This window comes from Lissotriton vulgaris, chromosome 1_1 (genome assembly GCF_964263255.1).
Source record: "Lissotriton vulgaris chromosome 1_1, aLisVul1.2, whole genome shotgun sequence".
NCBI classification, from domain to species: domain Eukaryota; kingdom Metazoa; phylum Chordata; class Amphibia; order Caudata; family Salamandridae; genus Lissotriton; species Lissotriton vulgaris.
This window is the reverse complement of record NC_141685.1, coordinates 273,985,198-274,012,356: the sequence shown is the minus strand read 5'-3', so window position 1 is coordinate 274,012,356 and position 27,159 is coordinate 273,985,198. Positions and strand designations below refer to the sequence as shown.

General features: G+C 49.4%; 1 protein-coding gene across 1 annotated transcript in view; it reads right to left on the bottom strand.

The window, feature by feature from the left end:
* The window catches only part of UROD (uroporphyrinogen decarboxylase), a 121,899-nt gene that overhangs the window by 33,069 nt on the left and 61,671 nt on the right, over positions 1-27,159 (bottom strand). Inside the window, exon 6 of the mRNA XM_086952300.1 lies at positions 13,139-13,300. Coding sequence (XP_086808426.1) covers positions 13,139-13,300 — 162 coding nt within the window. The remainder of the gene's footprint in view (positions 1-13,138; positions 13,301-27,159) is intronic.

Genomic DNA, 27,159 nt, shown 5'->3' with positions numbered 1-27,159 from the left:
GGAACTACGGAGAGGTCCAATAGTGTGGTGAACCATGGTTGACAAGCCCATGTAGGAGCCACCAGAATCAGTGTAAGAGAGGTCTACCCGAGTTACCAAACCAGAAATGGAAGGAGAGGGAGAGGAGGGAAAAGTGTAAGTAAATATCACTGACCAGTTGATCCATAGGGCATTGCCTTTGGATAGAGGGTGTGCATTTTGAGTTCTCTTCTTTGGCAAAGAGGTCTATTTGTGACAATCCCTATTTTTGGAAGTACGGAAGGAGAACTTGTGAGTGAAGTTCCCATTCTGCTGAGGAGATCGGCAAAGATGTTGTCTGTCCCTGGAAGGTGTTCTGCCAGTAGTTGGATTTTGTGATGAATTGCTCAACGCCAAATAGTCTGAGAGAGGCGTGCCAACGCGAGAGACTGTCTTGCATGAGACACTAAGGCAATGCAGGACGCCATCATCCCCAGTAGCTGCATGAAAGTTCTGACTGGTAGATACTGGTTGTTTTGAAACTGGAGAAACAATGTTTGGGATATGACATATAGAGGTGCGGGTACTGTAGAGCATTTAAGTAGGTTACTGAGAAAGTCATGTAATTTGTATAACACTCATGACATTGTATAAATGAATTTTTATAATGAACATCAAATTGATTGATTTTATTTTGTATCTGTTTTTAGGCAGAAAAATTGTTAATTATATCTGACAGCTAAATCACTTGTATGTCTTGAAAAAAATGGGTGGTACTGAATTAATATAAACCATCGAAACGCGTCAACGCTAAAGGAGAGCACAATCGAAAAAGACAGCCTCAGAAGGGTGCAAATACAAATCAAGAGTATTGGCCTTGTGATTTCGAAATTGATGTGCAATAGAATTAGATAATTTTTTTTTTTTTTTTTTTTTGGGGGAAAACCTTTATTGAACAGTATGTGCAGACAATTACGGGCCTACAACCCTCAGGCCGGCCTCGACAATAATGGTCACATCAGCAAGTAATGACACCTCTCAGTGACAAAGCAATAGATCCACATATATGCCAGGTTACGTTAAACACAATCATGCCGCTAGGCGACAGGATAATGAGGTTTAATTTTAAAATAAAGTTCTAAAATGAGTCCATAGCAACAGGTCCGGAAGGAGATGAATCAGAGCAATGCAGTTAGGACTTATACTGGGCAGCGATCACAAGGAGGAGTAGCAAGCATTATCCGAGAGGCAAGCGATCGCACTCAATGTAACCAGGATAGTTAAAAAGCATATCAAATGGCGATCCCCAAACGCTACCCATAAGCACCCACTCTCCCCACAGACCCAAGAAAGAAGTGATGAAAGAGCTAGCCAGAAGAATAAGTGTAGGAAGAGAAAAGAGAGGAAGGAAGAAGAAAGAAAGAAAAATGAGGCCCATAGAAAGAAAAAACCGACAAGAAAATATACCCCCCACCCTACACACATGCAGAGGCTACGGCCTACCCCCCCCCTAGCAGAGTGTCTGTCGCCCCAGAAGAGTACCCGAAATATAGATGAAGATAAAGAGAAAGCTAAAGAAAGAATAGAATGTCACGGTTGATCGGAGGAGGGCCAAGGATTTATGTAAGCAAACAAAATCGATACCCGCGGTCACCCAGCCCCAGGCCCCAACCTAACACCCATGCAACTTGTACCTCCAACAATCACAAGTCCCAGTCCCAGTCTTATATGTTCCAGTGTGCAGCAAGAAAGTCCCCATCCTCAGCCTTGTCCCCTTCGAATCCGCAGTCCAATCGAAACCAGTCGCAGCGCAGCCAGTGTGGACGAAATGGACCACCTTGGAGACCACCGTAAAAGTTGGGGGTCAGGAGACAAGGCAAACTGGATCGTTGCTTGACTGTAAAGAGCCAGAGGACGTACCATCGCTAATCCACGGCTAGAGCTACAGGGAGCAGAACGGTGTATAGGTTCCAAAATAGCAGCCGGCCGGTGCACAGAGAGCAAGTCCAGGAGGGCGCTCGGCAACATGGCACCCAAGAACAAAGGAGATGGGCGAGGCGGCGACGGGGACCCGAGCCCCGGCCGCACCAAAGAGGCAATATCGTCAGACTCCTCCAGAGAAGGACCGAGGAGTACCGCAGCGGGTCCTGGGACACGTCCCTCCGCCACCGTTCCGCACCCCAATTCGGGTAATCCACCGACAGTCGGCTTAGGGTATGGCTTAACGCGCCGCACTGGAGAGTCATCCTGGCCAGCCAACAGGGCCCCATCGAGCCGGGCCCCCAATTCGGTAGCAAAATCGTGGAAGGCCAAACGCAGGTCCCCCAGTGCCGCCAGGATGTCGCAGAGCCTCAGCGGTGGATCGAGGATGGAGGGTGCTGCTGTGTCCGCCATCTTAGGTAAACTGCCATTGAGCGCCCAAGGAATCAAGCCCCCGGCACCAGCCATCGACATCAGGCAAACAATGAAACCTCTGTGAGGCCCCGATGGTGCAGGAAACGTGAAGGCAGCCGAACGTGAAGAGGCTGTAAGGCTAGGAGCAACTGTAGCGCAGGGAGACCCACCGGCAGGATCAGGGCGTCCGTTGCAGAAGATGGCGACCGCTGCTACAAACTGCAACAAAGAAACAATCCCGGACCCCTTCAGCCGGGCCGGGATACATGAAGCAGGAGCCGGAAACAATGTTGCGATCGAGTCGCGTTGGGCTGCTGTCAAGGAGAAGGCTGCTGTGAGAGATCCACCAGCGCCGAGCTCCAAGTCCGGTGCCCCGGCTCCTCCCTCTCCGCAGCGGCCGCCGCTGTCGCAGTCGCCTCCGGCCGTCCCCACCAACAATGGCCCGGCTGTTCCCTCTGCAGAAGGCCGGAATGGTGACCGGGACTTAACTCCGCCGTGGCAGCTCCGTTTTCGACCGGGGACACTGCAACGTGGTCAGGAGTGCAGCGCCGGGAAGCGTGATGCCAGGAGGCACAGGATTTCGAGCAGGATCTCGGCGAAGGGCGCCAGGGCCGACGGAGCCGAGGGGCTAGGCGGCCATCTCGGCTGCAGGCTAGGCTCCTCCCCAATTAGATAATTTTTAAGTCTTTTTGTTTTGTCTCGATTATGCAGGTCACAATTGATGTATATGGAACGTGTACATGTTGACTTCTGATTAGGGAAGCTATACATTTTTTAATATTTGTGATAATTGGTGATGTAATTGTGTTTTTGAAAGATTTATTAAATATGTGTTGTTTTTAAGGAACGTTATCGAAATTGCCTACGCCATACAAATAAAGACAAATGTTTTTTTAGAAAATATAACATTTTGTGTTATGGTATTGGATATCTGTTGATTGTAGTTTGAAACATTGTGTTACATTAGTCATTGTACGTTGTATTCATCTTCGCGCTCAAGGGAATCTTTCTCTTCTCTGGGATATGATAAAGCCATTTGAGTGTTTAAAATGGCTCCAAATGTGGTTGTATTTAAGTGGGCTTAAAATGGTATTCTTGAGCATGAACTGCAAATCCTAACTGAAGTAGAAGGTTTATGATTTGTGTGTGTTGCACACACTTGGGATGTGCGTTAGCATTTATGAGCATTTATGAGCCAATCGTCTAGGTATGTGTTTGTTGTCTTTGCAGATGTGCTGCTACCACTGCAAGGCATTTGGTGAACACTCTGGCTGCAGTTGTAACTCCGAATGGAAGTACTTTGAACTGATAATGATTTTTTCCAATCACAAATCTGAGGGATTTGCAATGTGGTGGGTGAATGGGTATATGAAAATATGCGTCCTTAAAGTTTAGAGTTGATATAAAGTTGCCTTTCTGCAAAAGTGGAAGTACCTGTTGCAGTGTTACCATATGGAAGTGTTCTGATATTATGTATAGGTTTGATGGCCTGAGATCCAAGATTGGCCTAAATGACCAGTCCTTTTTGAGAATTAGGAAGTATAGTAAATATACCCCTGATCCTTGTTGTGGTAATGGGACAAGTTCTATAGCTCCTTTTATTAGAATAGCTTGTACTTTTTGTTTTAGCATATGTTGGTGTTCTAAAGACAGTTTTTGAATAGGAGGTGGAATGCTCAGAGTGTTGCTTGTGCGCTCTAGGCAATAACCATGTGGGATAACGTCCAAAACCCATTAATCCGTTATTGATTGCCAAATGGGAAGACACTGTTGTAATCCTCGCCCGACAGGCAATGAATAATCGGGGAGGGGGGAGGGAAAGAGTGATAGCAAGTCACTGTTTGTTAGTGGATGGAGAGGTGCGTGTTGGTGTACCTCTAACTCTTCCTTTAAAGTTGTTACCACTATATCCACCCTTACAGAATCATCTAGAGGGGGAAGATTGTGTTTTGTATGAAGATATGCTGGCATCTGTGGTATTAGTCTTGGAGCCCCCTCTGTAGAAGGCGCAACAAAAGGAACCTCTAGTAGGAGGAGACTGAAGTGTTTCCATCGATGTTGCCACTTCTGTATCCTTTTTCATTTTTTCAAGCGACTGATCTGAGGCCCAGAGGTGTTCCTTATAAAACGGTGCATTAAGAATAGTTTGTTGAACTTCTGGTTTGAAACTAGAAATTCTGAGCCATGCATGTCTACCTAGTAGAATCCTGGCACTGACTCCTCGAGCTGCAGTTTCTGCAGCAACTAACGCTCATCTGATAGAGGAATTAGAGATAAGCTTGCTTTCCTGCCGTTTATTCTGGTGTTCTTCAGGGAAATATATTCTTCCATTTCATCCCAGTGTGCCCTATCATATCTAGCCAATACGTCTTGTGTATTGGCGATGCGCAAATGATTGGCTGATTGAGCAGCTACTCTTTCCCCGAGGCGTCCATTAATTTGGATTCTTTATCAGGAGGTGGTGCTTCCCTTGAGGTTTGTGAATTTGCCCCTTTACGGGCATTAGACACTACTAAAGAATCTAAAGGCAACTTGCCCTAATAAAAGCTAGGTCAGATGGTGGGAGTTTATATTTTCTGTCCACCCTGGGTGTTAGGATACGTGCTCTAACTGGATCCTTAAAAATATTGTCAGCATCCCTCATCATACCTTTTATCATAGACAACGATTGTGATGTCTGTGTGTTTCCTAAGGTTTCAAATAGGAAATCCTCTTCCAGTGCTTCATTATGTAAAAGTCACCCCATGGTAAGTGGCTGCCCTAGCAATTAACTCCTGATATGTAGTATTATCATCAGGAGGGGGAAGGTTTAGCCGGATATAGATCCGGGTCTGTGTCTCCAGGGGGGGTTTATATTCTAGTCATCCCATAGATCAGGTGGTGGCTGGTCATAGGTGTCATCGTCCTCTACTATATCATGATTTGTATTTGGAGAGCCAGGTGATGTGTAAGGGGTCTATGCTGGTATACTAATGGGGACGGCTGAAGAAGGTGGAGGAGGTTGGAGGAATGTTAACAGGACTAGTAGCCATGTCCTTTTTCTTCGAGGGGAATTTTATATTCAGGGTCTTTTTTCCTTTTAGAAGATGGACCGGTATTACTGGCTCAATTGTAATGTGGCCAGTGTCAGGATTTACATGAATTTCCATTTGCTTTGGATCCAGCATTTGCTTCGTTGTGCCTACAATATGCTCCGGTGGCTTTAAAGGAGCTTCTTCATGTTTTGATGGCAAAACATTCGGTGCCGAGCTGGATTTGTCTTTGGATCCAGAATGTTTCGGATCGGAAGGGTTATCATCTCGGCTTCAGCCTGAGCCGGAAGGCTTGACTTGATACTTCGGTGCCAAGCCGGGGTGTTGGAATCAGAGTCTCGGTGCTTACCATGGCCTTGTGGCAGTGGTGGACCAATAGCCTTTTGTTTAGAATGAGCGGATTTGGTCGGCAAAGGGTCTTTGTTACTCAGGCCACCCTGTTCCGTTGGAACGTCGTGGAACTTTAGTTCGATCTCTAACTCGGAATCGGAGCCCTGGATGGAGAAGGCCTCTTCCCACGCTTCCATCTCTTCTTGCTCAAGAACTTCTCCAAAGATATCAGGGGTGTCCTGAATACTCTGCCACTGCATGGCCAGGGGCGGCTCTAGGTTCATGGCGGCCCTGGGCAGGGAGCGTAGGTAGGGGGCCCCAGAAGAGGGGGTCCGGGCGGAGCGGGAGGCTAGTTAACGAGGGGGGGGGAGGGAGGGGGGCGGGTCAGGGTGTTTGGAAGTGTAACAGAGCCGGAGGCTGCCAAATCCCAGGGGCAACCACGCAAATATATATCCATCCTCAGAGGATTATTATATTAAGGATATATATTGGCGTGGTGGCCCCTGGGGTTTGGTGGCCTAGTGCAGGTGCACAGCTTGCACATGTCTAAGGCCGCCCCTGGCATGGCTCTTCATCGAGCTAGACGGTCCCGCAGAGACTCTTCGGACTGGAATGATCGACAAGCGTCGCAGTCTTCCTCTTTATGCTCCGGGGAGAGACAGAGGTTACAGACCTTATGAAGGTCGGTGCGCAGGTATTTGTAATGACACCGAGGACAGAATTGAAAATGGAGTCCGTTCTATCGGCAGAAGACTCGATGATGGATCTTCAAGTGGAAGTAGATCGCGGAAAACGAGCTAGGCCCGAAGGCCGCAGTTGAAGTTCCTGATTGGATAGTGACATTTTTCCTAAATTTTTGACACGCAGAAGGTGGAAACGCAATCCAAAACAATATAGACAAGGGTAAGTGAATTGCGTACAGACGGGGTCCCAATTGACGGTTTTAAACTGGAGCACTGCAAAACACGTCGAACCCGATGGAGTTAAGAAAACAATGTAACAATGGAGTTGATGCCCATGCGCATTACCACCGAATGGAAGAGTCCCTTTACCCAGTGAATGGAAAAGACTTCTTCCAAGAAAAAACAAATTGCAAACATCCGGACCAGACACTAGATGGCAGAAGTATGCAAAGCATGTGTATCTACAGTAGACATGCCTCGAACATTATTATTATGAAGGAGGACAGCGTAGTGTCGCAGAAGCTCCTGTAACAATGGCGGGTATCAGAGGAGGAGCAGACCTCTGGACTTTGTGGGAATGTCTACTGCGATCCTCCTTGCGCGTTGCAGTGGTCTGGCGATGTGGCAAGCGCATTGACTGTGTTCAAACTTGTGAAGGGGGTCAAGGAGGCAATATGGTAAGGGAGCTTTCCAGACACCCCGAGCCCCTGCCAAGCACCCTGAAAATGCATTACTAAATGGGCCTTTTACAGTATTACAGGCTGAAAGCAATCGGTGTTCCAAGCAGTACCGAAAGAGCCCTTATGAAATATTCTTATATTTCAGCTTCTACCACAATACCTGGGAGATTTCTTTCTCTGCAGCAGCACATAATGTATGAGCCAATCAGAATAAAATGCGCATTCAATAGAAACCCAGACTGGCTGCAAATGTGAAGCAAATATTTAACTACATCACAGTTGTGGGAACCTGCAGTTGAAACAATACTGCCACCGCTAACGCATACAGAAGGGTGGTCCAGCATATGTCCAGGTGGGCTGAATCCTGCCAGATTTCCTCGATTTGCACATAAAATGCATTTCCAAACAAGGAATCTAAGTGGACCTTGTTCACATCCTGGGCTTTATTTGGCCTGAAGCACTATGCATGCACAAGCCTTCATGCGGCGCTTGCTTTAGAGACACGACAGAAGGATGCCCAGCTCAGCTTCGCTTTGAGGCCTGACACCTAGGAACATCCAGGGCAGAAATGTGACGGACGCCTTTTAAGCCTCACCTTGCCCCGTGTTCTTTACCAGAGAAGCACAAACAAACATGGGCTACTCCGGTGCAAATTAGGTGCCTGCCTCTCGAAAGGAGTCTTTTTACATCAGGATACCCTCCTTGGAATAGAGGAACAGTTCCTGCTTAGAAGCCACACACCTGGATAAGCAACTTTTTCCAGAGCTAGAGACGCTCAAATGGACCACAAATCCTGCCCAAAGCTGCTATCCACCCGCGTAGCCTAAATTGCATCTATCCGCCAAAGCTATGAAGTAAGAGACAAGCAAAGGCAGACAGAAGGACAGAAAAACAAAGTAAGACAGAAAAGGCAGAACACTCCCTAAGAGCCAAATATAAAGAAGATGGACAAATAAGTCTTTAATGTTGCTCTAGCTACAAAAACGCAATATTTTGTACCAAGCAAGATTACATTTTAAAATAATTTATAATTGCGGAAACATACAAAGAGGTATTGAAAGTATTTCAGGAAACGAAAGGTAGAGATTTCAATATTGTAATCAGTCACCACTTTTTTTTTTTACTATCAGTTGAATATAAAATTTTACCCATAAGGCTTTAGTTTCAAGCTATTTCCATTCTACAATCCTTTCGACTCCTGATCAGGATAATGAGTTATTACGGAAGTTGGGTTAACTAATAACGGTATGATGGTAATAAGCGTGATTTTCGTTTTTTTTATCTTGAGAAATGGCTTAGGTAACAAAATTAAAATAAAAGAATAAAAAGAAAGATACAATTATGAGATGGTACAAGAAAGCGAGCCATGGGATACAAAGAGTAAATAGATATAGTTAGTTTAGAAAATGTAAGGTCGTTTTCCCCTACAATAAAATATATTTTATTAAAAAAAGGTGGCGGGGACTGCCTAAATAAGGAAGGACAATAAATATCTATAGATAACACAACACTGCCATCTACAGGCAGAAACAAAAAAAGCATCGCATGAAGACGATTTAATTTGTCGCATGTAATTGTAAAAATGTGGTAAAAATATGATGAAAATAGGGGGGCAATTGGTTAACCTGCAATTAAGTAGTTAATGGACCCAAAATATAAACATAGCTCTTGTGCTACTGTAATGGTGCTCACGACTAACTCGTACAGAAATTATGAGTGGATTGCATCAATGTGTTCACGATTAGAGGTGGACAATGGGCCTCCTTGGAAACCGAATATGTGGACACATTTTGTTGGTTGGCAGACATGACTTAGAGCTCACACTCTGCCTCTAACGTGGCACTGGCTGGATTTCTCATTTCATACGCAAGTGTATTAACCTTCAATATGGGAAAGGCGCAGACATACCATTGGAAATGTGGGAAAGTCATGTTTTTCAAACATTTTGCCAACCAAACAAAAACCTGGGTTTCAGCAGATCAATGAGGGACATAAGGCGCTGGGGGCACCATGGTGAATTGACAGAGGCCCTGCTCTTGAACTCTGACCCCCGGAAATAAATGCTGCGCTCTCCCCAGGTACTTCAAGGAAAGGTGCAGGGGAGCTGGCTACAGGGCAGAGAATAAAAAATGTTAAAATGTTAAATGTTGTATACTTGTAAAGTGCACAGCTGCCCCAGCAAAGGGGCGTCCCGGCGCTGTATACCGCTGGGGAACCCATCCTGGCTTTCCCTGTGAGATGGTCCCTCCTGGGCATCTCCAAGGTGAAGACAAGCATCCCCGGCGCTGATGGGGCCGTTAGTAGAGATTAAGCAAGCTATTGCCCAGAGTTGCTGAGGGGGACCCATGGCTGGAGTAGGCACCAAGGCGAGAATTATCGAGTCAGCTGACCATGGCCCAAGACCCTGCCGCGTTGGGAATCGAACCCTAGTCCCAGGCCGACCTCTGCTTCCTGGTCTGCCGCCTCTAACCAGTGAGCCACACCACTCCACAGGAGAGTTTACTAGGCCCTACCTGAAGTGTTATTTAAATGTCTATATTCACATTCCTAATGCTAATGCTTCACATATGAACACAACAGTACTTGCCTGTTCTTTTTTTGCTTTGGTTCAACATCCCAAAAATAAACTTCCAATTATCTCATTGTGGTATTTCTTGAGTTTTTCGGTTCTTAAGTGAGGAGCCCCAGGGACACAAATAACCCTTCGAGGGTTCCTGGCAGGTCTGAAGTTCTCTCACTACAGAGCCAGCCCCTGTGGCTTAGCCCATGAAGAGCCAGCCAGACGCGCCGGCTGCCCCAGCCCTGCCGGCTCACAGGATCCACATATGGGAACAAGCGCCTACTCTAACCCTACAAGAAGAGTTACCCTCGAACCAATCGTTTGCTATTGCAAGGTAAGCAGGCAGCCTGGCTAACCAGAATACAAGCACACAGACTGGAACCCATACTGCATAATAGTACACATCCTTGACAACCTATCAAACACTTTCAACCTTCAGCAAGGCACAAGACAAGGTTGCCCCCTCTCCTTTTCCTTCTAACTCTAGAAGTCCTTCTAATACAAATCAGCGAGGACTTCTCTATTCCTGGCATCCCCATCAGAGCAGGGACACAGAAAGCGGCAGCTAAATCGGACGACACTCTCATATTTACCTCCCAAGTTGTGATTGCCCTACTCAACATCATATCCACTATAAACTACTGTGCCCAAGCCTCAGGCTATAGCCTCAGTAATGAAAAACAGAGGTGCTGCATCTTAATATACACTGCAACAGCAGCATTATAAAAGACCTTGGCCTTAAATACCTAGGTCTATGGTTCACCCAAAACTTAAAGGAATTCACAGACCACAACGAGAAAATGATCTTACTCAAAATCACTGGTCTTCTAGATACATTACCTGGTGGGGACTAATTGAATTGGTCAAAATGATGATCACGCCACCCATTAACTTTCTAATTAGCATGCCACCGATCCGCCTCTCAGACTTCCTTCTTTTACAAAATTGATGAAATGGTCTCTGAATTCTTATGGCAATCCAAAAAAATATAAGAATTGTCTTCTAGACGTTAAGATTGCCTAAAACACTAAGTGGCCTAAAGTTACCAGACTACAGGAGATACCAACATGCATTTCTGGCTAATCAGAGCAGTCTCAGGTGTATCCCTCAAAGAACTCCCCCGTGGCTTGAAATAGAGGAGGTGCCAGCGGATCCCTCGTCACTCATCCCCTCATCACTACTTAGAAAATAGGAGCGGAACGCTCTAGGGATATACCCACATGCACAGCACAAGCCCTCTGTAAAATTGACAACTTCCAAATAAAATGCGATACTCCACTCTGTCCTCGCTATCGCACAACGAACGCCTCAAAATAAATGGAACACTATTCTGTGAAAACTGTGAGCGTAAGGGCATACAATACATAGGTGACCTAGGTTCCCCCCACAATCCAATGCCCTTCTCTCAAATTAAAGGTGAACTGGACTCAAATGACCTAGATTTCTACCAGTTTTTAAAAATTAAAGTAATTATTATTGCAAGGCGTAAAGCCCGACAGCTGACCTGCCGGACACGCTACGCTCATACTCCAAAGGGGGCCACTTAGACTCTAAGCTTTACTCCCTCCTACGTCCTACCAGGTCAGCTCCAAGGAAACCAATAGAAAAGAAATGGGAAGCACTACTTTATGATACTAATAACCTTACGCGCTGAACTGGTCTCATATCTTGACGAACGTTACCGCCAACAAAATCACACCGGCTCTAGCTCAGAGCAGATATTAGCAGGTGCGTAAGACCCACTGGCTCCGGCTAAACTATTTAGACTAGACCTCCGGGATACGGACGCGTGCTGGAGCTGCAAGAAGGGACAAGGTGACCCTGCACACATGCTTCTAGATTGCAAATACTCTGAAAATAAATTCTGGGCTGAAACGAGCAAAGCCATATCTCAATTTCTAAATCTCACTTGGACACCAACTTTAGCCTCTATCTCCCTCTGCACCCTTTCCTCTGACATGCACTGAGAGCTAAAAAGGGAAAACAGACTTCTTTGGGATATCCTCCTATCAATTGGACTCAAAGTCATTCTCTCCGAATGGAAGGACCTCTTCAAACTAAGCCCTCATACCAGGTGGGAAATGGTACAATTCACGAGAGGAGCGGACAGCTCTTTGAACGCGTTCCTTAAAACTAATTCAAAGAAAAAATCTGGTCCAAGCTGGACTCCTATATCCAGGATATACACCCATAGATCATGCCATCCTCACCCCCAAACACATTCCCTAAAATCCCCCCCCTACTCCTCTCACTCCTTTTCTTCCCCTTGTCTGGCCTATCCTCTTTCTATCCTTCCACTTTTCATTTCCTTCTCTTTTTACTAACATAATCCATACAATTAACGGGGCTAACTTCCTTTGTATAGTCACCTCCTGGTCAGCCTCTTGGATTACTCCGGATGCATTGCTTCAAAATACCACTCATTCTTACGGACTGCAAACCTACACATCATAAACAACTCGAGCGGCTTCTTCACACCACATACTATAGTATCACCCTGAATTCCACATTTGTTGCCCACACGAGAGCTCACTTATTCTTTCCTCAGTATATCGTTACGGCATTTGTACTTTTTCCATGTAAAACCTCAATAAAATGTATCCTAAAATAAAATTTAAAAATCATAAACATTATAATGACGCACAACCTTTCCTGCGGAGTCCTGATAGGCCTCAACCAATTCTTTCCTTCACACAACACTGCTTCACATTCCCGCACTTTTTCACCACACATTTTGCAAAGTTGACTTTTTACAGAATTGCAGTTGGAGGGCGAGGCTGGCGAAGCACCCTTACAGATGGTTTCTGGAGCCGAAGGCAGAATGTTGGGGTAGCTGACTTTGCTTTTTGAGGTGTAGACTTCCAAGATGCTAAACCTTGCTATGGTGCAGTATGAAGACTGAATTCTCATGTGGCTCTGTTCTCCTCTGCGCAGAAACATTCAGACCTGCACCTACCTGGGCTATGGTGGAGGAGTGTCGTCCCCCATCAACCTCAAAACTTGTGATATAAAACGATAATAAAACTGGTTTATTATCGTTTTATTTTTCAGGTTCTAAGAGCTGGCGAGTCTTGGGGGCAGGGCCATCGCGGGGGAAGTGCAGTCACAAAACGGAGAGGTTGGTTAGTATGTCGGTTTGGCAGGCCGTCTCAGGACGGCAAAACTGACATGCGCGCTGAGCTTTTTCCTATCCAGCTGCGTTGCTGGGTTGAAGACAGCAAGCACAGGGTCCCAGTCTCTCTGGGAGTGTAAATGAGCAGAGCTCAGGTCAATCCAGCGCTGCTGTCAAGCAGGTGAGCAGCATCAGGTTGGCCGCAGGGGACACTGGGAGCCTGTGTGCTGCAGCGAGGACACAGATGGAGCAGAAGAGTCAGCAATAGGCAAGTTTTTGTTCCCTCTTTTTAAAAACAATTATTTGCTGTTGTTCCCCCCTCACACCCACCTCCCTGTCGTTAAACACCATCCCCTTGTCACTTCACCCACAGACCAGATGCTACTGACCTGGGCCCCGGCTGCCACCTGCCCCACCAGGTACTCCACAATGACATCTGTCAGCAGCTTCAACAGCCGGTGGCTGGCCTCCGGGTACTGGTAAAGCCAGCGCTTGGCTTTGGACATGGTGTTTGAACCACCACCTTCAATCATGTATGTCATCAGGGTCCACTGCGGGGAAAGAGAGGAGTATTAGAACATACGACAGGCAGATTTCATTACAAGACGGAAGGCTCACATCATGCTTTCTTTCCTGTGCTTTATAAACTTAACAAATCCAGGCTTTCATTCACAAAAGTTGGGAAAATCTACATCACAACTCAAACACCTTGGAAAACTCCTCCTAATTAAAAATGTGCCTCAGAGTATAAAAGGCACACAGGCAGAGCCTAATTTGGAGGCTTGGATTAAACATTAGTATAAAAAAATGTAATTCTCTGGGAGCAGTATTGTATTTTGTTACTGTTATGGCCACGTTGCACAGTGGCACCAAGTAACGGCCTGCAGTAATGTAAATAGGTTTTTGCTAGGTCTATACACTTTCATCACCAGAGGTGGCGAATTGGAACTGGGGGACCAGGTTCGAGTCTGTGTCGGCTCAATATTATATGATTCTGGGCAATTTACTTCGGCTAGATGTAAAACAGTTTTTAGCTGTCGCAAACAGAAAATTGTGCCGTTTACAAACGCTACAAAGGGTTGTAGGTTGTACAAATCCTATTTTGAAAGTTTTTAACCTATTAACGACTGGCAAAATAGGGTTTGAGAGTCGCTATTAGGGAGGGGCATGCTAAGGGCGTCCCTTGCTAACAGTTAGTCACAGTGGGATGTTCAATCGTTATGAGACTGCAACTGCGGTCGCAAAACAATCGCAGTTACCATCAATTTCAAATTGTTGGTCAGTCGCAAACGGGAAGGGCCCCCCCCCCTTTGTGTTTGGAAGCGAAAATAATATTTAAGAGCAGGCAGTGGTCCCAAAAACCACTGCCTCCCCTTTAAAAAAATGGGAAAAGGCATCTTTTTTCTCTTTTAGGTTTAAAGTATTTTATTAAGGTACAAAAAACATGGGGAAGGGAATAGGAGGTCAAGCGAACATACAGTACAAGACGCGAAACGTTGCAGCGATTCAGAAGGAAAGTAGGGAGGCAGGAAGCCCCGGAGGGTAACAAGGCATAAGTCATAAGGCAATAAGGCAGTGCGAATGACCCTCCAGTAGACCCCCATTCCCCGAGCAAGGCCGAGCTGGAGTAGCGTTCCGCAACACAGTGAAAAAACACACCATCCCTCCAACCCCCCGTCCCCGGAAAAATAGGAGAAAGAAAAGCAAAGGAGAAAAAGGAAGAAAACAATACCCCAACATCCCCGTCCGAAAGTCAGCATTTAGAAGCATGTAACCCCGCCCCCCACCCCCAGCCCAAACCCCCCGATCCCGCCACATTCACTCCGTTGGAGCCGCCGGCGGCGTCAGCCTAAGGAGTCGCAGGTACCGTGGACACGTGAGCTCGCAAAATTCCGTGGACAGCAGTGCTAAAAAGGGGTGCCAGAGCTCTTCAAACTGGTCTACATTCCCAGCTACTGTTAGCGACATCTTCTCCATACCCAGTACCTGCCAGAGCCGGTGTAGCCAGCCAGTGATAGAGGGGGCAGTGGGGGTACGCCAGAGTACAAGGATGTTTTGAACCGCTGAGCCTAGCGCAATCGCAATCTGTCTACCCCTGCGGGACTTCAGCGGGTACATCAGGTCATTGGGGAGGCCTAGCAAGACATACGCAGGGAAGCGCGGGAGCTCGATCTCAAAATGCCTATCCACCTCATCCAAGACCTCCTTCCAATAGGCCGACAGCATCGGGCACTCCCAGAGAATGTGCGTGAGGGTGCCTTCCTGTCCGCAGCCACGCCAGCAACCTTTATCGCCGATTTTGCGCATCTCGTAGAGCCTCTCCGGGGTGTAATACCAATAGGTGGACACCTTAGTAAAGGTCTCCGTCAGCCCAGTGTGGTACGCAGAGTGCCTCGCCCGATACGCGATCCTGTCCCATTCCTTGTGGCTCAAGGTCCTGCCCAATTCCCTGTGCCAGCGCTCCCTCCCAGGGTTATGGTAATGAAATGGCGGGGGTTGGAGAAACTTATACAAGTCGGTGATAAGCTTGGCATCCGAGGTCCGGGTTACCAGCCACCGCTCATAGGGCGTAATCGAACGGGCAGCGACATCGCGTACTGGGGGTTGAAGAGCCCAGTGGCGGACTTGCATATAACGCAGTCTGTCCCCCTCCGTTAGGCCAAACTCCTGACGGAGCTGTTGGAAGGGGAGCACACCCTCCGGCCCGTAGATCTGGAAAAGCGCCCTACAACCCGCGCTCACCCAGTGGGAAAAGGCTCCCGGTTCCAGACCCGGAGTGAAGTCTGGATTGCCAGCAATGGGAGTAAACGGTGATGGAAAAGTGGTGAGCTCACGAAGCTCACACACCGCGTCCCACACTCGCAGCGGAACCCGGGTGATAAAGGAGGCGTAGAGATTAGGCGGGCGGTGAGTGCGCCGCAGGAACGGGACTTCCTGGAGGGTACGGCCCGCAACTGCCTGGTCCTGAAAGAGCCAGTGCTTGTCCGACTCCCACCGGCTCCACTCCACCAAATATCGAAGTTGCGCCGCCTGAAAGTACTTCCGGAGGTCCGGGACACCGAGACTCCCCCGCCTCCGGGGCAAGCATGGAGAGGACCCGTTTCATCCGAGGCTTACGGCCTTGCCACACAAAGCGGGAGATGTCAGCCTGCGCCTGCCGTATCCAACCTACAGGGGGCTGTAAAGGTAGAGCGCGAAAAAGATACAGGATCTGAGGCAGTATCGTCATCTTCACCGCTGCGATACGGCCCAGCCACGAGAGCAGGCCTTTGTTCCATCGGCTGAGTTCCTCCTTGATCTTTTTGCCCAGGGAGGAATAGTTGGCTGTGACCATTGCAGGTAGGGAGGGTGCAAGCAAAATCCCCAGGTAAGGCACCGTGGAGGAGAACCATTGCAGAGGAAAAAGACGCTGGAGGTCCCGCCTAGTGTCGACAGAGAGTGACACATCCAGGGCAGCCGATTTAGACATGTTCATTTTGAAGCCCGCCACGCGGGCAAAGGAGTTCAGTTCCTGGACGCAGGCAGGGAGCGACCGCTTGGGGTCATCCAGGGTCAGCAAGACATCGTCCGCATATAAGCTGACAGTATGGGTGTATTGCCCCATCTTCACCCCAATGGCATCCGGGTTATCGCGAATCCTCTGGGCAAACGGCTCCATATAGAGGGCAAACAGGAGCGGCGAGAGGGGGCAGCCCTGTCTCGTGCCGCGCTCAATGGCAAAGCTGCAGGAGCTGTGTCCGTTGACACGCACCGATGCTGACGGCCTCCTATAACAATTAAAGACCATAGTGCGGAACTTCTCGCCGATCCCCAGTTTCCCGAGAACCAGCTCGAGGTACGGCCAATGAACCCTATCAAAGGCCTTCTCCGCGTCGACCGATAGCAGCATCCGCTCCCCCGGGACGCGTGAGGCCTTTTCAAGCACGTGCGTCACCCACTTGGTGTTGTCGACCGTTTGCCTACCGGGCACAAAACCGGCCTGGTCCGCCTCCACCAGACCTGGTAGGTGCAGACCCAATCTGGCCGCCAAGATCCCCGTGTAAAGCTTGAGGTCCACGTTTAGAAGTGAGATGGGCCGATACGAGCCGCACAGAGTCCGGTCCTTCCCCGGTTTCGGAATAACCGACACAGTCGCCGAGAGGAGGTCCGGTGGGATGGCTCCCGGTTCAGAGAAGGAATTGAATAAGCGAGCCAGGAGAGGCGCGACAGTGGAACAGAAGGTCTTGTAAAACAAGGCCGTATAGCCATCCGGGCCCGGGGCCTTGCCGTGCTTTAACCGTGCAATAGCGGAGATGACCTCCTCCACATGAATGCTCCTCTCTAGGTGGTCCGCCTGGGCGGGATCCAGGACTGGGAGGGATACTGATTCCAAATAAGGCCTCAGCCTCTCCCGGTGGGGAGGGCTCTGCAGCGTACAGCGCCTCGTAGAAGGCACGGAAGGAATCCGCCACCTCCGCGTCACCGGAAATCGGGACCCCGTCCGCTCCCACTAGCTCCTTTACCACGTTGCGCTGCTGCGCAGCCCTGAGCCGGTGGGCCAGGAGCTTACCGCATCTGTCCCCGCCGGTGTAAAAGGCATGTTTCAAGCGCAACGCCGCATACTCCGCCCGGTCCAGGTCCAACGCAGAGAGGAGTTTCCGCGCCGCCTTCAGCTGCCTCCAAACTCGAGGAGCTCCCGTCCGGCGGTGAACCTGTTCAAGTTCCCTGACCTGCGCCGTTAGTTCCTCCCTCTTACGTTGCCGCTCCTTGTTCTCCGCCGAGGAAATGGAGATAAACTCCCCTCTGACGACCGCTTTCAAAGCCGCCAACTGCGTTGCTAGGGACGTGTCGGAGTTGTTATTGTGGGTCAGGTACTCCTGAATGACCTCCTCCACTCGCTTCACCACCGATTTCTTATGGAGAAGCGTGTCCCGAAGCCGCCACATCCCTCTAGAGGGGGGGGCCGCCGGCCAAGCAAATATTCCGGAAACCGGCGCATGGTCGGACAGGGACAAAACCCCGATGTCTGCCGCCGTGGCGGCCGAGCGAAGCGGTCCGCTCACCAAGAGGTAGTCCAACCGCGAATAAGTGCGGTGTGCGTGGGAGAAATATGAGTAGTCCCTATCGGCGGGGTGCATGGTGCGCCAGAGGTCATGCAGATCCATCTCTGCAATCTGGTCCTGAACCGCTCTAGAAAGCTCCCCCGTCTGCGGAAAGCGCTGGGCAGACCTATCCAAAGTGGAGTCGAAGACCATGTTCAGGTCTCCCCCCAGAATGACGTGGCGATCGGGCGAGGCAGTAACGTCTACCAACACAGATTCCAGGAAGCGATCCTGGTGGTCATTTGGGCTGTACACGGAACCAACCGTGAAGGCAACACCCCCCAGACGCATGCGATACACCAGAAGCCTCCCCTTCTGCTCGGCATGTTTATACAACACCTCACCCCTGAAGGAGCTGGCTAGAAGAATGGCTACCCCCGCAGTCTTAGTCGCAGCCGAGGAAAAGAGTTGCGTGGGGAACTTGGCAGAGCGCAACCTATGGCAATCTTTAGAGAGTAAATGGGTTTCCTGCAGGAGGCAGATATCCGCCTGCGACCCTTCTAGCAGGGAGAGGATCGCCCTACGCTTCACAGGATTATTCAGACCCTTAACGTTAAGGGTCACTACTTTCAGGGACGGCATCGCTCCCAGGGAAGCAAAGCGCTATGCAGCAAGCGAGGGATCAGTGGAGGGGGCGCGCGGGGCAGGGGCGCAGGGAAGGCCAGAGTCGGCTTCGCATGTGTTCGGACAATATCGGACGGGACCCCCCAACACCAAACCAGCTCTTGAACCCCCAAAACACCAACCCATGGCAACCAGCCAAAACCAAAAACAAGAAAAAACACCCCATTGTCTCAGTCTAGCCCAAGTGGGCGAGTCTGTAGAAACCAGTCAAGTGGACGTCCAGCCACACACCTCCAACCTCTCCCCCCCAACCCCAAGCCCCAACCCAGCATCGTAGAAGCTAAGAGTCTCTCCCCCCGGAGTAAAGTTAGGCCGTTTGGGCCACGCCATTAGATTCAGGCAAGTTCCTGGCCGCAGTCCTCAGGGCCTCCGCCATATCCGCCCTGATGGTAGGGGAGTCAGGGCGACTCGCCGTCGCCGACGATTGGCGCCTCCTCGATCTCCGTCGGCCCCGCCGCTCGGGGCGCCTCCATGCGGGTGTCGCCCCTTCTTCCTCTGTAGCTGTGAGTCCCAGCACCCCACAGACATCTTGTAAGGAGCGCAGCTGATGTAGCACCCCATTCCATCGGAAGATAAGACGGAAGGGGTGACCCCAGGAGTAGGCCGTCTCATGCTCTCGCAGAAAGTCCGTAGCGATGCGGAAAGACCTGCGCTTCTGCAGTGTGATGGCGGACAGGTCTTGATAGAGCGCCACAGGTCGTTCTCGGAAGGACAGCGGCTGCTTCCTGCGGGCCTCTGTCATGATGCGCTCCTTCAGGGGGAAATCCGGCAGGAATGCCAGGATATCAGGTGGGGGTGCCGATGACTGGCGCTGGCGGCCCACTCTGTGTGCTCTGTCGATGCGGATCGGGAAGTCCGCTCCTTCTCCCAAGATGTCGCGGAACAGGTCCTGCAGATAGGCCACTAGGTCCGCACCCTCATCCGCGGACGGCACGCCTCGCACCCGGATGTTATTCCGCCTGGACCTGTTCTCGAGGTCCTCAGAGTGGGCCTGAAGCTCGACACACTGCTCCCGTAGGCGGAGAACGTCTTGCTGGAGATGAACTATCTCTTCATCGCGACGTTGGGCCGCCGTTTCCACAGTGTCGACCCGCTCGCCCAGGCCCTCGACTTCCCTACGCACTTCACGGACCTCTCCGGCCACCTCGGTCTTGAGAGTCTGGAATTCCTCCTTGAGGGAGCTGAATAAGTCCTCCATGAAGGACCTCGTGACCGGTGGTTCGCCTCCGGCGGTGTCTGTTGAGGCCCGGGAGGACCCCGGGGACGGCTGCGCCCTGTCTCGCAGTTGCTGGGCCCTGCCGAGCATGTCCGGCAGAGTGCGATCTCCCCGTGCCGCGCCTCGTCTCCCAGCCATCCTGGCCTCCGCGGTGGGTGAAGCCTAGAGCTGGCCGCTGCAAATGTACTCAGCCGCTCGTGGGCACCAGATGTGAAGACCTCGCCGAGGACAAGGGTAGTACGTCACAGGCGACAAAATGGCGGCACGGGCCAGGGCGAGACGACTATCGAGCCAGTCAGGGCGATAATCAAGGTTCAGGTCGGAGGCCCTCAGCCGCATGCTTCCAGGGAGGGCGGCAGATGCATAGGCACCAAGATGAACCAAGCGCCTGTATGACAAGGGCGCGGGCGAGGGTCACCAGTACCAGCTCCTCAACGACAAGATGGCGGGAGGGCGGAACCTAGGGGGGCAGCCCAGGCCAGCAAGTCTATGGGCGACCCTCAAACAGCAATGGGTCGGGAAAGTGCGAAACCAGTGTCCCTCAGTTTCACCAGCTAGTACGCCCGGCTCGGCACCGCACAAACTCCAACGTCCCTCGCTTCCAGGCTCGGGGTCCGCAAGGCGTCACACACCGACACCCATGGCAGGGGGGTAGATCGCCGACGCAGGTCTGGGGTCTGTCGTCCAGCGATGACTCTGGCCACCAGGCCGCCGGCCAGGAAGCCTCCGCACTCCACGGAGTCCGTCGAGTCCGTTCCCTCGTGATCCCCAGCTTTCAGCACTCGGCCCAGCCGAGGCGCGCGGACAGCGCCGCACTACGCTCCGCCTCCAGGCCCTTCTCCTCGGGGCGATCCAGGCTCCACTCCTCGAATCGAGCGTTGAACAAACTTTTCGGGGACTTCCCCCGGGGCAACAGAAGGCAAAGTGGTATCAAAATGTGCCCCAAGAACTCCGGCACAGTTCTCTCGCCCGCAGTGCAGCCGCGGGGGGAGAGAAGCGCAGGAATCGGGGCTCGAGCTGAGCTGGGCCGGAGGAGCTACGGGAGGAAGCGTCCGCTCACCCCGCCATCTTGGCCACGCCCCCCTTTTTTCTCTTTTAAACGTATCCCGCTTTCTTTTAAGAAAAATGGCCAGCATTTGGGGAAAAAAATAAACCTTTGCTTTATTTAAAAAACAAACACAGGCATGGTGGTCTGCTGTCCCCAGCCTGCCCCCATGCCTGTGATTGTAGCCCATTCACAATGGGTCGCAAATTGTGACCTGCTCATGAATATTGATGAGGCAGCTCATTTGCGACCCCATTGGAAATTGTTAAATGTGTCCGAGACACATTAATACATTCCATTTTGTGACTTGCACATTGCTAAATCGCAAAGAAATCACAATTTGTGACCCGCAAATCAGAATAGTCGTTGATCTGGCTACTACCCTCCCCGTGCCTACAAAAAATGAATGCGTCCTTGTGTAATGTAACTGGTGTTTATGTAAAGCGCTCCAAAACCTTCAGGTCGAGTTCGCGCTACATAAAATGGCAAAAAAATAGATAATTCACTATGGCTACGTGTAAATTTCAATATGCCCATAAGCACCCTAGCTACCTTACTCTGCTCCGTAGGGTTTTCTAGAGTCACAGCGCCATCTAGGAGTAGTCTGTGGTACTGCATGCTGGTTCCTAGCTGCCCGATGCCATCTTTAGAGGACTACGACTTATAATTATTTTTTAGAATACATACAGCCCGTCTCTTAAGACAAATTCCGTAATGCTGTTCGATGTTTTCCAAACACTAGTTACCCCTCTACTCCCAATAACTGACATTCTTTGCTTGCACGCTTTGCTGTACCAAAGTTTCTAAACGTGCCTTAGAGTATAATACAGTCAGGATGTGTTTGGCGGAAACTGTGCTTTGCTTAAGTGTGCACCAATTTTACAGAGAGCGCAGCAAGACACCACCAATCTCAGTGTCCCACATTTAACACCACGCAAGTACAACCAATTTTTGCCAACTATCAAAGTAATGGCATCACACCAGATAATCAAAACATGCAGCGAACCAACCACTGAGCCACACCGTACAAGAGACATACTCACCAACGGGCTTTAGGTTGGATGAAAAAACTGTGTGTGTGTGTGTGTATGCGTGGGGGGGGGGGGGGGGGGGGGGGGGGGAAATCAGCTTTCGAAGGGGCGTGACCGATGTAATTAAGGGTGTGGCTAAAACACAAGCTAAAAATCTGTGCTTCGCATAGTGCGCCGACCAGACTCGATTTTTTGCTGCTCGTCACTGCATCCAGATATATAAGACACGTAAAATTACACCTACAACAGGTCTATTGGTTTTGTCAATGGTTGTTAGTTGCACAAGACAAATAAGCAACAACTACGGCTTTGATGTATAGAACATTGAAAATGCTTCCGTTCTGAAATGACGAGACTGTGAAAGAACTAAAACCAGTCGCTTTGAAGTTACTTCAAAGGCAGTGAAGGGTGGCGCTGCTGTATAATTATGATTGTTTTTTCACCCCAAGGGGAGGGCAAAAACGGAGAGCCCAATAGGGACTAGTCTCAGAACCTATTTTTTAGCACAGGCAGGCCCCAGACCACTTAAAGCCCTGCCGCAGGGCCGGCGCTAGGCATGGGCAGTGTGTGCAGCTGCCCAGGGCCTCGCGCTCGGCTGCAAGACAGGGGGCCACCACCGCTTCACTGTGAAAGGCCACACTTTCACAGATTGCCCATCTGCTCCTGCTGGGCCCCCTCCCCGCGAAATCACAATACAATACACATGGTCTGGAGTCGACCTTGCTGATCACGGTGAGTTGGCATTCCTGGGGTGCAGGGGTGGGGGGAAGGCAGAGCAGCCAGCCAGCATCACAGTGTCAGGGGCGGAGCAGAACCTCTGTTAAGTACCGGCCATTCCCTGTCTGCATTTTGTTGCCAGGTTACAGAAGGCCCCCTTTGTTTTCAGGACCAGCCGGACTCAGGTAAGGGAGGTGGGTGAGGGGAGGAGGGAGCAGCCAGATCAACTGGCTTTTGTTAACTTAATGTATGTAGAACTGCCAGTGCTAGGGCAATGTTTTACGAATTGACTCACAGCTTCAAAGGCCCAGGGGAGGGGGGCCCCTTTCCCTGTGCCTCTAAGCTGCAAGGTACAGATGTGGGGGTCCCCTTTCTCTGGGCCTCTAAGCACTATAGAAAGCTGCAAGGTCCAGATGTGGGGGCCCCCTTTCCCTGGGCCTCTAAGCACTATAGAAAGCTGCAAGGTCCAGGTGTGGGGGCCCCTTTCCCTGGGCCTTGTAGCCAGTACTACTTTATTTGTTCTCAAGTGAAATGAATCCAAAAAATAAAAACAGTTGCTGGAAAGGTCGTCTTTTTTCTGACATTTTTCTCTTCCAACCTGCAGCATTGGGATGGAGAGAAATAAAAGGTTCAAAATGTAAGATTCTCCCAGTGGGGCAGTATGGTGTTCAGTGAGGGAGAGGATGTGGCACTATGGTCAGAGCGGCCAAATTTGGAACTGGGGAACCAGATTCAACCTTCATGACCAGTCCACCAGACCACTCTCCCAAGAGAGCACATTTAGTAGGCCCCGAAAGACTTTAGAAGAATGGTGTCTGAGCACCAGCAGGTGGACCATAGCGGTGGCAAGTGTGGGTTAAACTTGAAGGCCTGTCCATTACAACCCTTATTGAAGCTCAACTTGAGTCTTTTGGGCAGGCCTTCGAAGCAGCACACCCTAGTGACTGGCATTGAGGTCATAGGACCCTTGAGCAGGAAGGCTCTAGGGCGGTTCGACCTATGAGATCGCACTGAGTGCTGACTTCGGGTGGGGGAGTCATGTTTGTGAGTATATTATGTTTCTTAAAGCACTTGTTGCCTCCTTCCTGGCCTCCAACAATTTTGGCCACAATAAAATTGTCATGAATACTCCGATGATTAATGTTCTTCCTAGAGAGAGATGGAGTTTTGTCAAGTGGAAGTTTTGACTTCTTTAAAAGGTAGCGCAGAGGGTTAATGTGCCTGCTGCAAAGAAAATGTACCATGCAGATCACTAAATCCACATAATTTAAATAGGCCAATGGGTTACTGCTTTTGTCAGAGAGATGCTATTGTTACTTGCAGTTTATAAGTCAAAATCCTAACATTGAACAATGAGCTATTAACTGTCATAAGAGCTGCATGCAAACTACAAGGTATAAATTACAGCGTTATGTTTTTTTCCCCAGACTTTGAGTATCCCAATGTTGCAAAAAGACAGAAATCAATTCTAGTTATTAAATAGAACCCTAAACCATGGTATTACATTCTAAATTCAGAGTTTGTGTTTTTCCTGATCAATCACTAATGCACCATACTGCCTACTAGTATGATTGTAATGTGACTCCTAGTCCTTTGTCTTATGTAACATTACCTATTGTGATTTACACACGTAGGATTGATTGTCTCCATGTAATGTGTGATATAAAGTTCTCTGAAACCCTACACTGGTATCAGCGGCTCTGTAAATTAAATTAAAACGTATCTGAGAGAGAGTGTGGTTATGGAGACTTGAGTGGCACTGTTAAAGGGTGGCACTGTTAAAGGGTGGTAGTGAGGCAATCCATGGCAGAGTCATTGAGGGTCACCAACATTGTCGCACAGGGCTCCACCAGCGCTAAAGGCGGCCACTTCTACTTCCTACAGTTCTACCACCAAATCAAAAACGTTGATTTGACAACCCCTTGAATCTGAAGTTTACCTTCAAGTCAATGTATGATTTAGCAGTGGTCTTGGTTGTTTCAAGTCTTTTTTTATTTATGTACAATCATTATTTGTTTGCAATGGTGTCTTGTAATTTTGTACTAGGCGTTGTGTTTTTGCACTTAACACAATTCTGGCGAGTAAAGATCCCACACACAAAAAAGATTGTCCTACATCTCTTAGCATGTGTATGCGGGATACTGGTGAGAGGATTTATGTTAAAACAAATTAAGAAGTATTAATGTCATCCTAAGGTAGCACAATAATGGCACAGAAAGATAAGGGAGCCTTTTCAAATTTGCAATTATTTCCATGGTGTGAGAGATTTTCTCTTGTGTCATTTTATATTTTGAATGATCCCGCCCCTCATTACCTCAACAGGATCTCCCCCCTTTATGAGGCAGAACTGGAAATTGAATCTTGCACTCATCTGGAAACAATCAGTTAACGAGGAGTAAATAATATACATTTTTGTGAGAACTGCACCTAGCTTTTCTATCCAATGTGACAAATGTAATCCATTTAATACCGTTTTAAAATATATGGACTTATTTTATATGTATATTGATCTTTTTGTCCATGTTACTGGTATCCAAGTTAGGTCTCTTCGGGATGCCAAATAAGATCAATTGTGCTGAGATGCCAATTTCAGTGATGTCACTTCTTGTGATGTTACCAAGGGCGGCTCCTCCACTCGGGCGGAGGAGTGTCGCCCTACTGCTTTCTCACAGTGCGAGAAGCAGAAACACAAAATTCTAAAACTCCCATTTTATGTTTCTGCTTGTCGCACTGCAAGAAAGCAGAAGTGTTTGGTTGGGGGTGGGCGGGTCTGCTTTAGGGCAGGGGAGGAGTCCCTTGCCCACTGCTAAGGGCGCTGACTGCTTGGTCGGCCCTCTGGGCCGACCAAACCAGTCATGGGCACTGCACCCTACATGGAGAAAAAGGCCTCCCCATAGGCGCCTGGCTGGTCGGCGTATCGACCAATCACAATGCTGCCATTGCAGCCTTGTGATTGGCTTAGGGAAAGGAGGCAGCCTGCTTCCTGTTCCTGCCAGAGGCAGGAAAGCAGGAGAGCAGAACAGGAGCTGAGACGACTACGAGACCTGGGAAGGCAAGTATATTTATTTTTTTTAATTACCCCCCGCACCGAACCCCTATGAGACCCCCCACCTGTGCATCATGCCGGCCGCGACTGGATGTTACATAGAAATTAGGGGGGCCTCACATCTTCCCTTTCGCCCGGGGCCCCAGAAGTTCTAGGACCGGCCCTGAGCCCTGGACACCAACAACCTTGAAAAATCTTTGATATAAGCGAATCACCACCTACAGAAGCAAAGTCGTATGCTCACCCAGTCAGACATCAACACGGCCATGGTTCACCAGTTTCTCATAGTAAGCACTTTTTATACGGCTATTGTATAAACTGATCACGGCACAAACAGTAACCCCCACAAGTTCAAAACAGAGGTGCCAGTATTATCATCGTGAGCACAAATATAGTAGTGCTTTCTGTGCTACTACATGGACACTCATCTGCGCAAACTCATGATTGATTTAAGACAATCCCCAATGGTCTAATGCTCTTTTGTGGTAGTGTGGGCGAGCAGTTCGACTTATCACAGTGCAGTACTAAGCATTTGTTGTACTCACAGTGGCAATAAATGAGACACACAGTCACAGAATAAATCCGAGACCAGATTAGAAAAACAACACTTATTTCTATATACATTTCAAAACCAAGAACTTTGTTCAAAGGTAAGTACTTTCTGCGTTATCAATTTTTACAAGTAGCGTAAGTTGTATGCCTTCACGCATAATGCAATCCTATGGGAGGAAAAGTAAAAAAATGCAATGAAGGCAAGTACAGTCAGTTTCAGGGAGTTACCTGGTTAGAATTGTGGAAGGCCAAGGTCCAAAGTAGTACCAGCAGTTCTTCATGAACTGCCTGGGTTTCACCGGGAGCAGGGTGCTGGGGAGTTTATGCTACTGTGAAGGTGAGCCACCTGGAAACAGGCTGCACAGGGGGCTTGAGAACAAGTCGGAGAGCTCCCAGTCAAGGGCTTGGGTTGCAAGGGGTCTCTGAGCAAGGGGGCACAGCAGGTTCCTTCATAACTGGGCCAGGCAGCTCGGTGCAGAGTGGTTCGGGCAGCTGGGCTGATGCTCAAGGAGGTTCTTTGCGGTTAGGGACCAACAGCTGGTAGGGGCAAAATCAAGACAGCTGGGCCACTCACAAAGTGGTTCTCAGTGATGCTGATGTCCCTCAACAGCTGCTTGGTCGAGTGAGAAGCCACACTGGACTCTCACTTTTGGTGTTTGGTGTAGGGCGACCGGTACTCTGGGTATTGTCTCCGATTGGTCCCAGTGTCTTCACACTCAGAGAGGAGGCAGGTCTGTCCATCCATAGCAAGATTACCTTCTCTTAGACTGTCTACAGCATCGGTCTGGCCGGGGAGCTTCAAGGTGGTGGACTGGACTCTGCTCGTTGGTGCCTGCGGTCTGCAGGGGAGTAGCTCCTCTACTCCCAGGGAGACTGTAGCTGATCTTCAAAGTGCTGGCAGGCTACCCAAGGCTTTGGTAGTTCTTCCGTGCTGGAAGGAAGAGTCACTCTGTTGCGATTGTCGAGAGAGTTTGCGAGCAGGCAGTGTTTCGCACCTAAAGTTCCACTGCTGTTCTTGCTTGGCAGTGACACTTCTTAGTCTTTCTTATCGAGATCCATCAAATCTTGGGTGCCACCTAAATACTCAAGTTAGGAACA